Raw genomic sequence first — 13,431 nt, 5'->3', positions numbered from 1 at the left:
ACGCGACATCGGAATATTAAATACGAGAAATGCAGACGAGAAGCAGACGAAGGGCTGCCTCAGCTTTCATAAAGTTGGCATGGAAGGATCAATTGGACATGCTAGTGTGCATCAGGTGAAAGCTGTTCAAGGGAGTGACAGGATGCAAGTTCGTTACACGGCCTCTTCCTCCTGGTTGCTGTGTAGAGAAATGGGCAGAATAGTGGTGGGAGTAAAGGAGATCTGCGCAACGGTAGAGAGGGCACTAACCGCTTCAATGCATCGACTACTGTAGAGTACTAGTGACTGCAGCTCTTTTACCCAATGAGGGACGTGTCTATATCCTTTTCGGCCATCGTTCTGCCACCCGATGTCAGTCTAGCCGCAATAATGTCCAGAAGCGAGTTTCATCTTAACCTTTAACAATCATTATAGCCTCTCCCACTAAATCTGTCGAGCTCTATTAGCCAGGCACAAGATCTACCAAGCATATCCTCGCTTGCGCAGTAGCTATATATCCGCGCTCTCGGAACCAGAGAGTCTGAGAGACTTGAAAGCCGCCATGGGCCAGAACGGTCGAGTGAACTGCATTTTGCGGACCTACAGCAGGAATCTACCGTGTCTTGTTCCTCCAAAAGTCAATCGACATGAAGCAACCAGTCAGCTGAACTTCAGGCACGGCCGCATCCCTTGCAGAGGGATGAATGGGTGGGGGAAAATAAGCACTTGGGGGAAATTCTTTCATTCGAGGCCTCTTTTAGTGCGTCAGAGGGTCAGAGCTACGACTGAGAGTTTGGCTAGGCCCAGAGGCACATCCTGGGAGGGAGGAAGACATCCGTCCGCTCAGCCGCTTGGGATCCTCAACGTCTTTCGCTCAATTCTGACTCCTCAGCTTCGAAGATCAAACTATATGCCACGAAGACTTCGACGGCCACTTGTGATGTTATGCTATGACCAACGACAGTGAATAACAGCTAGAATTCTACATCTTGTAAGGCTTGGGTACGAAGGTGGCTTGAAACATCGTCTCCGTCGTGTTCCTTGATGCATGAAAAGCACGTCGCCAAAATTGTCTACGCGGACATGCTTGCTTCTTAAAAACAGTATCTCTTCAATCGAAGAATTTCTATCAAAATACTGAAGCGCAGAGTTAACCTCTGACGTAAGATTTCTCGAAGCGCAATATCTATGACGCCGACATCTGAAAAGCCATTATGTGGCTGCATGCGCTTCTTCACTTCCCCATTCTCGCTTTGCATTGACTCTATACGTTTTCAGAACCCATCCATTCGTATTCAAGAGACATTTACCCGACTTTAAAGCAAGTTTCGACATGGACGGAGATCATACCGCAAAGACCTTTGAGCAAGGTGCCAATAAGGCTATGGGGCAAAACGAAATGACCAGTGGCGTGCATGAAACAGTCAACCAGACAGTATGCTCACATCCTCCTATGAGGCATAGGCAATATCCGGCTAACAAGCCCTGAAGCCCGCTGAGGGTGAAAAGACTACGGGGCACGGCACAAGCATATTTGACAAGCAGGGCGCTGTAGGCAAGATGTTCAATGGTATGTATCGAATTTACCTCCTTGGTCGCCATCCGAGAATTAGTGGCTTACAATTGTTGTGCAATAGCTGATGGTGCTCTCGGTGGCACTGCACAAAAGGTTGGAGGCCCACTCGACAAACAGGGTGCCGTTGGCAAGCATTTCAATGCTGAAGGATCAATTGGTGGAATGGCACAGGATTTGGCCAACAAGCAGCAGGATCATTAGGTATTCTTTCTCGACGACAGTACCCAATGTCCAAGTGACGAAAGTAGCATAATTCTACATTAGATAATCTATGACTATGCTCGTCAACATTAGATGCGGGAGCAGTGGACCTCTTTCTGCATCAGACACAACATGGTCAACGATTGTGACGCATGAATACATCGATGAGAAAAGAACAGTGTCTCAATGGGTGGCAAACATCTCTGCACTTTCATTGATCCGCCAGAGCACGTGACCTTGAATGCCAAGCCATCATGACTCGCGTTTCGCGACGACGTAAACAACAGAAGCCCAAGCGACAACTCAATCAAGACATCCAGACATACCCAAAATGACTGACACAACTCGACAAGCCGATGCGCTCTTAACAGACCATTTCACATACACCCCCCTTGTGCGCGCCAACCCCCTCTCCCCCACCACCACATCCCTCCCTCCACTAACACACCCCAGTCCCTCATCGACGACATAATCAACGCCGTGAACACCATCGTCTACCAAGCCCTCGACGCCCTCGAAGACGGCCTCCTCAAAGTGCCCCCCGCCCAACTCGGCTTCAAACCCACACCCACGTCCCAAACCCCCTCTGCCGCCGACGCAGCAAAAGACGAGATCGAAAATGGAGTGCACCAATTGGAAACACTGCTCGAAAGCACCGTGGACAAGGACTTCGATAAATTCGAGCTGTTTACGTTGAGGAACAGCTTGAGCGTGCCGGAGGATTTGGGGGGGTATATGAGGTTGAGACATTATGAGGTGGGTAGAAGTCCCCTTCATCCCCCCCTTCCCCCAAATATCCTTCGAAATGAGGCCGATGGATGCGAAAAGAGTTCTTTCATACAGCCAGCTGATCGTGGAGGTGATAGGACCTTCCCCTTCCCCTCCCCACCAACACACTCACGCCTGAATCCATCACCTCCCTGCACCGCCAGGTCCAAGAGACGAAGAAATTGAATCTTGCGCTGAAAGCGAAGCATGCGCGCAATGGGGCTATGATCGCCCAATTACAATCCCTCCTTTCTCCTCCACCACCTCCTCCCTCTGCATCCCAAACTCTCGCTGGAGACAGCAAGGCGCCTGCGCACTCCCTCGCTTTTATTACTCAAGGGTCTCAAAACCCCAGCGGACGGGAAGGAGGGATGACGACACAAGCGCAATTCGCCACCTCGCAACTTCCCGCCCTTCGCGAGCTTGTCGCTAAATTGAGGCCGGAAATTGAGAAGCTTAGTAGACTTGGTGAGGATGGGGAGGATGGGAAGAAAGAGGAACGGAGACGATATATTGAGAGTGGAGTTAGGCGGGTTGTGGGGAAGAGTGGTGTCGGCGGTGGGGGTGGGGTTGGGGAGGGGGATTTAGGAGGAAGGGGTATGGTTGGAGAAAGGAGGGGACGGGAGGAGGTGGAGGGGTTGGAGGGGTTGGTTAGAGGTGTTAGAGGGGAAGGGGGTGGGAGTGCTGGGGAGAGGGAGGATGATAGGATGGAGATTTAGGGGTGGGTTTCTGGGAGTCTAAGGACGGACATGGGTGGAGTGGGCGCCTGTATATTAATGGGGCATTGGGTGATGATGATGATGAGGACCTCGATTCATTTATTTGAAGCTGTTTGCGTATTGGGGTATCTCAGGTTGTAGACGCAACAATTTAGCCACCCTCTTAAATGCATCGTCGTGCAATTCATCACGCCAACCACCCATCTAATCCGCTCTGCTTTTTCTTCCGACGGGCGTCTTTCGAAGCGTATCCCGGGTAAAGAATGTTGACCGGGATCAAGCGTGGCTTTGGCTCCTCCTCCACATCCGATCCTTCTCCATCTTCAATTCGCCGCCTCTTGCTCTTTCCTTGATTTCCCATCGCTCGTTTCTGGTTGGCAGCTCCATGCGGCTGTGAAGGCGGACTCACTACTCTCATGGGCAGCCCCGCCTCCTCTAGCACTTCTTTCGTTTTCTCCCACTCAACGGCGAATAGACCGCTGTTCATTTTCACTGCCCATATCTCTCCAACGGTATGCTCACTTCCTCTCTTAGCTGCGATTTGCCCTTTGAGATCTTTCATGGCGCTGCGTGTCGCCTCTAGAATTTCTTCTGGTTTATCTTTGTTGCGGCCGTAATTGTAGGATGTGAAGAGGCAGGCGATGTAATGCCAGGACTCTGGTGGCTGACGACGTGGTTTTGGCCGAGCAGCATTTTGCGTGTCATGAGATGATTCAAGTGCATTCGAGCTTCCATTACGGTCGTCATGGGAATTTGCGGTGCCATTTATAATGGTCGTATCTTCAACATCTTCGCTACCTTCATTTTCGTCTGTATCACCCTTCACGCTTGATCCCTGCTGCTTGCAAAGATCGATGAGCAAACACGTGCCTAAAAGCCCCACTTGATGGCCTTTTAAGGCGCTTGCTGGTGTCCGACTGCTGTTAGGGATTTCCATACAGTGGCTTCGGTAGTCATCATAAGCTTTCGGATATTTTGATTTGAATGCTGCCGCTACACCGGCTCCCCAAGAGCCTCGAGAGTTGCAGGCGTGTAGAAGGACGGAGTGGGACGGGGCCGTGAAGATGTCGCCGGTAGATTCGGTGATGAGGGGTTGAAGCTTGGGTGATGGAGGAGGTGGGGTGCGTGTTTCCATCTTGCGTTTCATCTTGTTCGGTATTATGGTGGTTCGAATGTCAGAGGTTGGATGCTCAGTTACGAAGGCTCCGTGATTTGGGAACATTTGGTTCTCGGAGGGCTCGGGTCTCTTGTGTGGAGTGGCGGAGAGTGAAGTTGAGGTGGGTGGGGGGTGGCTGAGATTCACAAGAGAACACACGTGAGTCCACGAATGGAATACAAGTCGGTATGTGGGGCGCCATGGTTATTGAAGTGTGGTATGGGTCACAGAGGAAAGTGTAGTGACAGCGGGAGGCTGCCGCCAAGAAAAGGTTCAGGCCTCGGCGGGCATGAGCTGACCACGCTCCTTCCTCCCTACACATCTGGAGGATTTCTGTATAGCCTCTTTTCCTTCTCAGAGCAGTGGATGAAGAATCAGGATCTTAGCCCTGGCCGATCTAAATGATCGACCAGACCTTCCCCACCATTCATTCCCGTCCCCTGAACCTTCACTTCCCCGCAAATCTGCCTCCCGCTGGTCCCCTATTCCCTAGCATCTCCGCCTATCGACCTTCCTCACTGGTCCGAATACCAGCGACCACTTGTTTCCCCTCTCTATGAACCCTCTTTGCCACGTGCCGTCATTGGCACCCGGAGCATCAAAAGAGATAATGCGCAATGATGTCGTCCATCTCACAAGTTGCCTCCCTGCGTCTCCATGCATACCTGATACCCGCTTATCGTCTGCCCATCGTACCTTCCCAGTCGCGCAAACCACTCCATCATGTCTTCTGACAAAGAAGCCGCCCCTGTGTCTACCCTCGAGCCTGTTCCAATTCGCGACGAAAAGATGGCCGTCCGCGAGACAGCCTCCGACGAAGAAGAGCGGTACCTTGGAAATGAAGCTTCCGCCTCCTCCTCTCGCCCAAGGCGAGAACCCCCGGAGCTTATCCAGAAGATGACAATACATGAACGCGCCGCCGCAGAGCAACGTCTGGTCCGCAAAATCGATCTCTGCATACTGCCCACCCTAATTCTCATGTACATTATGAACTACTTGGACCGAAACAACATTGCTGCAGCTCGATTGGCTGGTTTGGAAGATCCAATATCAAAGGGTGGATTGGACTTGTCGAGCACGCAATACCTGACGGCGTTGAGTATACTCTTCGTTGGCTACCTGCTCATGCAGATACCGTCCAACCTCTTTCTCAACAAGATTGGGAAGCCCAGGCTATACCTCCCAACATGCATGATCATATGGGGTGTGATATCTGCAGCAACAGCAGGCGCACAGTCCTATGGCGGATTGATAGCAATTCGATTCTTCCTTGGTTTTGTAGAAGCAGCTTACTTCCCTGGCTGCCTCTTCTTCCTCTCTTCATGGTACACGAGAAAGGAATTGGGCTTTCGCACCGCCCTCTTATATTCTGGTAGTTTGCTATCTGGCGCGTTCTCGGGCTTGATATCAGCGGGTATCACCAATGATCTGGACGGCGCAAAAGGTCTGCGCGCTTGGAGATGGCTTTTCATCATTGAAGGGGTGATTACGATCTTCATTGCCTTCGCAGCGTACTTCGTCCTGCCAAATTTTCCGCGCACGACGAGTTGGTTGACGGAAGAAGAACGACAGTTGGCAATATGGCGGCTTGACGAAGATATCGGTGAAGATGACTGGGTGGGCAGCACGCAGCAGACTTTCTTTCATGGAATGAAACTCGCCTTCCAAGATATCAAAATGTGGAATCTGGTACCTTCGCCCTCAATTCTTCCTCATTTGCCCTTACTAACAAAGCCTCAGATGGTCCTCCTCTTTTGCTTCGTAGCATCTGGCACCGTAACAAACCTCTTCCCTACCATCGTTGGCACCCTCGGCTATTCCGACGTCGTCTCTCTCCTATTGACCGTCCCTCCTTACGCCCTTGCTGTCATCACAACATTCCTCAACTCCTGGCACGCGGACCGCACAGGCGAGCGCTACTTCCACATCACTGTCCCCTTGTACTTCTCTGTCATCGCTTACATCATCGCCGCTACAACAACAGCAGTCGGACCAAGGTACTTCGCAATGATGCTCATGCCCGCCGGAGTGTACACAGGCTACGTAGTCGCGCTGGCCTGGATATCGAACACTTTACCTAGACCACCGAGTAAGCGGGCGGCGGCACTAGCGGCCATCAACGCTGTGAGTAATGCGAGCTCGATCTATGCGAGTTATATGTACCCCGAATCTGCGGGTCCGCGTTATATTGTTGCTATGTCTGTTAATTGCGCTACGTCGGTCATCGCGATCATTGCGGCGACGGTATTGAGATTTACGTTGGTAAGTCTAAATAAGAAGTTGGATCGGGGTGAGCCCGTTAAGGGGGCTGTGAGTGTTGGGGAGGCGATTCCAGGGTTGGCGAAGGAGAGGGGGTTTAGGTTTGTGCTGTAGTGTGTGCTGGAAGGTAGTGAAGAGGACTAATGATGAGCTTGAGGTGCGAGTGAGCTTGATGTAGAAGTGAATTATGTACCATAAGTGGCAAATCTCAAACCTTGAGATCTTTGGAGGTCGCTTCATGGGACCCAAAGTACAATTACTGGTGACAACGCATCAACAAAATTGCCTTGAGAAATCGTGTATTGTTATTTTCGAGGGCCTCTCTTGGAAGAAGTCTGATTGAGCAAGTCGCGCATGCTTCGGGTCGCGAAGTGCCCGCGATATTGTTCAGTATGTCTCAACTGCAAGCGGGCTCGAGATATCATCACGTCGTAGCCGCCTTGAAGCCCAACGGAATATCCCCACAATTATTGCAGTAAAGGCATCAATCGCAATTTATGCTCATTGTTTGGACCTTCAGGGCCCAGGTAACCCCTTGCACGTCATGTCTACTGCACGGTATCGTACGCACCAGCCCGCTGTCAGCATATTATAGCCACGACTCCATCACCGTCTCCCCACACTGCCCAATTCACTCCTCCGCCCCATCCCCGAACCCAGCTCCGCCCTAGGCACGCCCTGCAGCTCGTTCGGTCTCCCCACCCCGCTGATCTCGTGCACCACTTGCCCCGCCCACAGTCCGTTCTCAATGGACTTTGGGTATTTATACCCCTGCTGCAGGACTTGCTCGTCGGAGTCTCGACGTCGTCGCATGTAACCGTTGCGGTATAGGAGGATGATTGTGATGAGGAGGAGGGCGCAGAAGAGGGCGCCGAGGGCGATGCCTGCTTTGGCGCCGGCACTGAGGGGGTTGGAGGAGCTGGAGGGGTCGGAGGGCGAAGTGGATGACGCCGGGGGAGGGGCTGGTGGTTGGTGCGGGTGGAGATGCTGAGGTCGAGGAGGCCGTGGGTGTAAGACTTGGGGAGGGCGAGCTAGACGTGGAGAGGGAAGAGGAAGAGGACAAGGACGAGGACGAAGAAGAGGATGTTGATCCCGTGTTCTTTGCTGAAGTCGGCTGGATTGCGGTCATGGTTGTAGGAGTAACAGCGGAGCCTCCGAGCGAGCTGACCCTGTCTAGCCCAAAAGTCTTTGCCTCCACTGAATCGTCTGATGTGAGGTCGAAGGTAGGGGTGTTGGCGAAGTCGTCGCCCGAGAGATTCTCGATCTGCATGTGGCAGATACCTTGTTTGTCGTATTCATCGTAGTCGAAGGAAAGGGGGTTTGTTCCGTTTTGGGGGACTTGGTCGTGATAGACTGTGAATAAGGGCTTGCAGTGAGCAATCGGTCTTTACGAAGTGGAGGTGTGTGGTTTGCTGATGCGGATGAGGGGAGATTAGAGGGGCTTACCGTATGTCGATGATTGCTTCTCGGTGTGGCTGGGCGCGCACCACAGGTTCATCCACGGATCGGCGATGGTTGATGTCCATGTGAAGTATACAACGTCTTTGTAATTGAATGTGAGGGCGGAATCCAAGGGATCGGGATAGACCCAGTTTACGATGCAAATACAAGAGGGTACCTGAATGCTTAACAGAATAAAAAGGGTAGTGATATGGGCTGTCTTCTGGGAAATACAAGGAGCCATATTCGGAGAAATTAGCGGCTAGGTACCAATTCACAATTCGCAATCAGCAGAATCAGAAGACATTGTTTTCAAGAAAAAGAAAGATCAATGAAAAGAGAAAGAGCATGCTTGTTGGAGTCGCGGGAACAGAGCTTCGAGGTTGCATCAAGCTTCAGCCTTATTTTCTAATGAAAGGTGACTTGCATGCCAGCCTTACTACATGGCATCCTCTGCTTGTGATGCCGAGCTTTTTATTGAAACCGTAAGAATATGTGGAGGTACAAGAGAAGACAAGGTGTATGAAAGTGCACAGTAAGCAGTACGTGGACCAGTGCTTCACCGCACAATCTGCAACGTAATTTGTACACAGACTTCATACAAACTTCATACAGACTTTCTGCAGTTGTTCAAAGATAGATGGTACGATCTTGTGACATTCTTTAGGAACCACTCAACATTCTGGTCGTAGATGGATGGCTATCAATAATGCTTGAGAAATTGCTGGGCGGCTACGGGGACCAAGTTAGGAGCCTGCACCACACTCGCTACCCAGCGTGTGCATTCAGTCTGGGCATGACCTCCCCACGGCGCGTCCATCTGGCCCCTCGAACAGATAGATTTCCACCCTATCATGTCTCCAACAAATTTCAATGCCGCGAAGCGCAAAGCGTCGACCGCATTTAAGCCTCCCCGTCCTTCCAACAAGACTGCTCCAAAATCCAATACGAAACAATCCGCTAACGGCCGACGTAAACACGAACGTGCCCCCCAGCTCATCTCTTCCGACGACGAGGATGATGACGACGATGACGATGAAGATGATCACTTAATGCAATCATCAGTTTCCGCACACTCCTCGAATCGTGAGAATTTGGACCAGCAGTCGGACTCTCAGCCAGACCCAACGCTCTCCTCAAGCAATCCACCACCCACCATTCCCCCAGCGTTGCTGACGAAACTGCTACATCATCATTTCAAAGACAGAGATGGCGTCAGTGCCGGAGATGTGAGGATAGGAAAGGACGCTATGGCTGTTGTGGGAAAATACATAGAGACATTTGTACGAGAGGCGATCGCAAGGGCAGCGTTTGAAAGACAGGAAGAGATTGATCAACGCGTGGCCAAAGGTGGTAGGAGGGAGGTTGGCGACGACTTTCTGGAGGTTAGTATCTGGTTGGGTTTTGAGGCATTTGGAAGGCGCGAGCAGCTGATGTGGTTATTTGGTTAGGTTGAGGATCTAGAGAAGTTGGCACCACAATTGTTGCTCGATTTCTGAGAACTTCCTCCAAGTATGGAGGTGTTCAGCTTCATCTGGAATTGATGGTGCAGGTTTCAAATCACTACAGCGAGTATACCGAGAGATTGAGATGCTTGAAGGGCTCTCTAGCTTGGTGGCCTCGAATCAGTCACTGCGATTAATTGGGGCGACAAGCATAAGCGAGGGTTCAGTGAAAGCATGTAATCTGTGTATACGGCGACATTCTATTCACTTCCTATCCGTCTTGCTTGGTGTTTCAGAAGCTATACTCACCGCTCCAGTTACGGGTTTCGCCTTTGCCCAATTCCCGGTCGCCACCAAAGGCCTTAATTTATCGAGTTTTGCGTGGATCTCAAAGGCAAAATAGGGCAGTCGGTTGTCAAATGCTGCCACTACGATAGTCAAATCTTCCAACGTGGAAAGAATGTTGCCATAAGTGAAATTCCACCGAGCGGCGTTTGGGTTGTATATCAGAGAGATTGAATCAAGAATATCGTCGTCCGTACAATAGAATTCCTTACTTGGATACTGGTCTGTGATCTTTGCGTGGGCTTTGTCGAGTTGAGCCTGGATGACATATTCGCAGAACATTGCAGTGGTTGCGAGGCTCAATATCGATTGAAAGGGTGGCGAATAATGTGAAAATACGTACACGAGACTACCGTGCCCGGCGACAAATGGATCGGGGGGATATGCTGATATGCTTGAATTAGGCAGAATCGTACCCGTCTGGTTGATGCTTGGATAAATGAGAGGCCGCCACTGTCCCTGCGCCAACAATTGCATTGTAGGTCGTCGCAAGATATCAAAATTAAACGGTGGCACTCCGTCTCTAAATGACCTGGCTTCCCTCGAAATGTTCTGTAACGTCTGCGAGAGCAGACCAAACGTCATGTCCCAGCCTGAATAGTTGTCCAGGATCAGATGGAAGCTATTTGGTGGTTGCTCGATACAATCAAACTTCTTCGAGGGGTAGATGTCGGAAGGCTTCATCTTCCAGGCTTGCATATCCTCAGAAAGTTGTATGCGACAAATAACAATCGACCTCTGGAAGCGTAATAAAGTCGTCAATGGGGTCGAATATCTCGAGAAGACATAGAGATAATCTTCGAGCCAACGGTGCGACGGGTCTGGTGGAGCCGACACATTTGTGATTGCTCCCCTGATGACTTTCTGTGAGCCTATGCCATCAATATCATACAATTCTTATGTACTTACCCGTTGGGCTCCATCATTGGAGGTAGATGGCCCAATGAAGATGTCTCATTGGATTCACCGCCCAGTGAAGGAGGCAGACGCGCTGCATTGAGAACAGTAACGAAATGAGGCCACAAAATGATGCTGAGCCAAATCATCTTCTTCCACATGGGGTGCTGTGAATATCAAAGGTGAACCAAGGTCGCCATTGCTCTTCAAGTTGAACGCCATCCTGAACCGTGTTTCACTAGATCTAAAGATTTCGATGAGTGAAAAGCTGGAAATACGGGGCCGTGGAGTGCGCCAATACCAAAGCTGGAAATGTTTCGAGAAAATGTCTGGCACGCTCATGCACGAGCCTGCCTTGCCTACAGCCGACGGTCCGGGACCCTATTGACAAATTTCGGACTTCTTGACCTGAGACCTTTCGGACTGTCTTGAACGACAATATGCATGGTCCTGCTGTGGCTTCATCGTTGGGGGGCGCTGTAAGAGCTGTTGTTGTGCATCTGCGACAACTCGTCACGACTATGAGTAGATGCTTGACAGGCTCTGTCGGCACCACTTGATGCCCCGAGGATCACCGCAACAAGCACACTGTTCATCCGCGAGACACATCCATGTGCTTGACTCCACTCCGCTGCGCAGTGATCTCTGACTTACTGATACTAGCATACCCAACGTTGAGACAAATTTTGCAGAAAACATCACCATCCACATTATGCTGCTTCATCGGTATACATATTTTGCTCCTTTGACTATCATATTGAGTCAAGCACCATCCATCACATCTATCATGGGCTTTGAGACTTGTGATCACGACAAAGACAAAATTGGGCGCTCCACATCTCTAGATTTACCTCAAAACTTGCGGATCCTTTGAAGGTCTCAGTGTTCCCCTCCTCTTCAAATCTGTCGTAGTGGGACTGCATATTCGTGCTTCCTACTTAGCTCTCCGATGGACCTCATTCTCGTACATTGCCACCGCGAACTCGCTCATCGGTCTGCTTTGAACAAACCAGCTCTTCTTGACTTATCATAGCCTTACCAGCAACTGGCGTGATATTTTCCATTCACCTCACTCGTTTTCATACGTCGGAAAATGTAGAATATGTTCTCACTCAAGCTTTCATTCACATGAGCGGGACGTGCTGCGTTGATTGCATTCCCACGTAAGCAGTGAAGGCGCTCTTCAGATTACGTGGGACTGCGAGTGCGTGCTAGATATTCGCAACTTACCACCGTCTCTTCCTTCCCTTTTCTTATTCTGAAGCAACTCAACCAGTGAGGTATCTCGGTGATGTCCTTTCCTCTATATATACATATATGCTTTGCGTCTTACGTGGCATCAGAGAGAATGCTACGAGATAATCTGCTCGCGTACCTCGATATAAAGGGCAATCGCATGTGATTCATGGATTAGTGCTCGTCCAAATAAGGATCCATTCTATTTCTCGGACCCTCGATGAAAACTATTCCTCTTATGCTCGTTCTTCTCAAGCAAGACTGACTGGGTTGCTGGGGCTTTAGCAAGAAACCCCGTGCGACCACCGCCACCTCCCTTTCCTCCTCCAAGCTCAGAGCCTGAGAGCTAGACCTACGCGATACTCTTGTGCATGTACAAAACTGTGGCTAGATCCATACACTGATTCCAAGCACTTGAAGATCATCTTGGCTATGCTCGAAGGGTTCAATCGATCAGCCTACGACGTACGGATGGGGTAGCAAAGTGGTTTTAGGAAGAGAGCTCGAGCTGATTTCGACCTCCAGCTATTAATCAATCATTATGACGAAGACAACGATTACGTACTTTTTTAAATAATAGTCCAACCTTCTAAAAGTAATAGTCTCCCGCCAGTACCAAAGACTATGTAAATAAGGGAATTGCTATATATCAAAAACGCTAAAAGCCTCTTTCTTTAATATAAGAATATATTCACGATACGTGCCATACCCCAACCTAAGGTCGGCAAATCACGTTCAATGGAGAGTGCATATGGAGATGCGACCCTTGTTGTGAATCTTACCGGCACGCTCGTTGTCGAAGATGCGCTTTTTCTGGTTCAATGTGCGACGGATATTGGCAGAAATCGAAATAAATCAAAGTAAATTCGTCTATTCTCGCCGAGACTTGACTAGGAATGACTCTATGAATTGTTCGCTGATGTCTATCAGTATCAATTACTCTCCTTGAATGACCAAAGAGACTTCAACTTATCCATGGCGATATGCTAAATCACAAGCCAATGAAAGTCACGCACTGGTAAATTTCCTTTCATCGCGTTCCTCTCGTGCTGTCTTTCAGCTATCATAGCGTGCTCATGTGTTGGCTTACACGCGGGCATGAGATATATTGGTTCGATTAGCACGGCATCGATAGGCTAGGCCTTCCAATCCTATTATGATTGATGGCATAGTACTCACACTTTGCTTGACTATATCAAACCTGCAGTGTTGTAGATGTTGTCGTTCCAGGAAAGCTTTCTTCGACAACACGATGAGGCTACCAGATATTCGCCTAATCTTGGCTCTATTTCGCACTCATCTTGCGATCCTTTGTAAGGTACATGGAAAACCAGCTTTTCCACGTCTAGTTGCCAATCCCTCTTACCAGAAAACCCAAGCACGATACTTCCAACTCGTTATCACGACAGA

General features: G+C 50.0%; 6 protein-coding genes across 6 annotated transcripts; 4 read left to right on the top strand and 2 right to left on the bottom strand.

The window, feature by feature from the left end:
• Positions 1-1,312: 1,312 nt before the first annotated feature.
• On the top strand, positions 1,313-1,756 carry KY384_006631 (uncharacterized protein; the record flags this gene model as incomplete). Its single annotated transcript, XM_044815125.1, has 3 exons — positions 1,313-1,414; positions 1,471-1,549; positions 1,617-1,756. The coding sequence occupies 3 exons, from the start codon at positions 1,313-1,315 to the stop codon at positions 1,754-1,756; spliced, it is 321 nt and encodes a 106-aa protein (XP_044668225.1).
• Positions 1,757-2,087: 331 nt separating this feature from the next.
• KY384_006630 (uncharacterized protein) lies at positions 2,088-3,243 on the top strand (the record flags this gene model as incomplete). Its single annotated transcript, XM_044815124.1, has 3 exons — positions 2,088-2,150; positions 2,210-2,512; positions 2,623-3,243. The coding sequence occupies 3 exons, from the start codon at positions 2,088-2,090 to the stop codon at positions 3,241-3,243; spliced, it is 987 nt and encodes a 328-aa protein (XP_044668224.1).
• Positions 3,244-3,430: 187 nt separating this feature from the next.
• KY384_006629 (uncharacterized protein) lies at positions 3,431-4,465 on the bottom strand (the record flags this gene model as incomplete). The annotated part of the gene is made up of 1 exon (XM_044815123.1): positions 3,431-4,465. One exon carries the CDS (start codon positions 4,463-4,465, stop codon positions 3,431-3,433), a length of 1,035 nt encoding a protein of 344 aa, XP_044668223.1.
• Positions 4,466-5,122: 657 nt separating this feature from the next.
• On the top strand, positions 5,123-6,772 carry KY384_006628 (uncharacterized protein; the record flags this gene model as incomplete). The annotated part of the gene is made up of 1 exon (XM_044815122.1): positions 5,123-6,772. One exon carries the CDS (start codon positions 5,123-5,125, stop codon positions 6,770-6,772), a length of 1,650 nt encoding a protein of 549 aa, XP_044668222.1.
• Positions 6,773-8,952: 2,180 nt separating this feature from the next.
• Positions 8,953-9,549, top strand: KY384_006627 (uncharacterized protein; the record flags this gene model as incomplete). Its single annotated transcript, XM_044815121.1, has 1 exon — positions 8,953-9,549. One exon carries the CDS (start codon positions 8,953-8,955, stop codon positions 9,547-9,549), a length of 597 nt encoding a protein of 198 aa, XP_044668221.1.
• A 258-nt stretch (positions 9,550-9,807) lies between these two features.
• Positions 9,808-10,587, bottom strand: KY384_006626 (uncharacterized protein; the record flags this gene model as incomplete). Its single annotated transcript, XM_044815120.1, has 1 exon — positions 9,808-10,587. The coding sequence occupies one exon, from the start codon at positions 10,585-10,587 to the stop codon at positions 9,808-9,810; it is 780 nt and encodes a 259-aa protein (XP_044668220.1).
• Between the last annotated feature and the right edge of the window lie 2,844 nt (positions 10,588-13,431).

This window comes from Bacidia gigantensis, assembly GCF_019456465.1.
Source record: "Bacidia gigantensis strain McMullin 20006 chromosome Unknown contig_249, whole genome shotgun sequence".
Lineage (NCBI taxonomy): Eukaryota > Fungi > Ascomycota > Lecanoromycetes > Lecanorales > Ramalinaceae > Bacidia > Bacidia gigantensis.
This window is presented reverse-complemented; position numbering and strand designations above follow the sequence as displayed.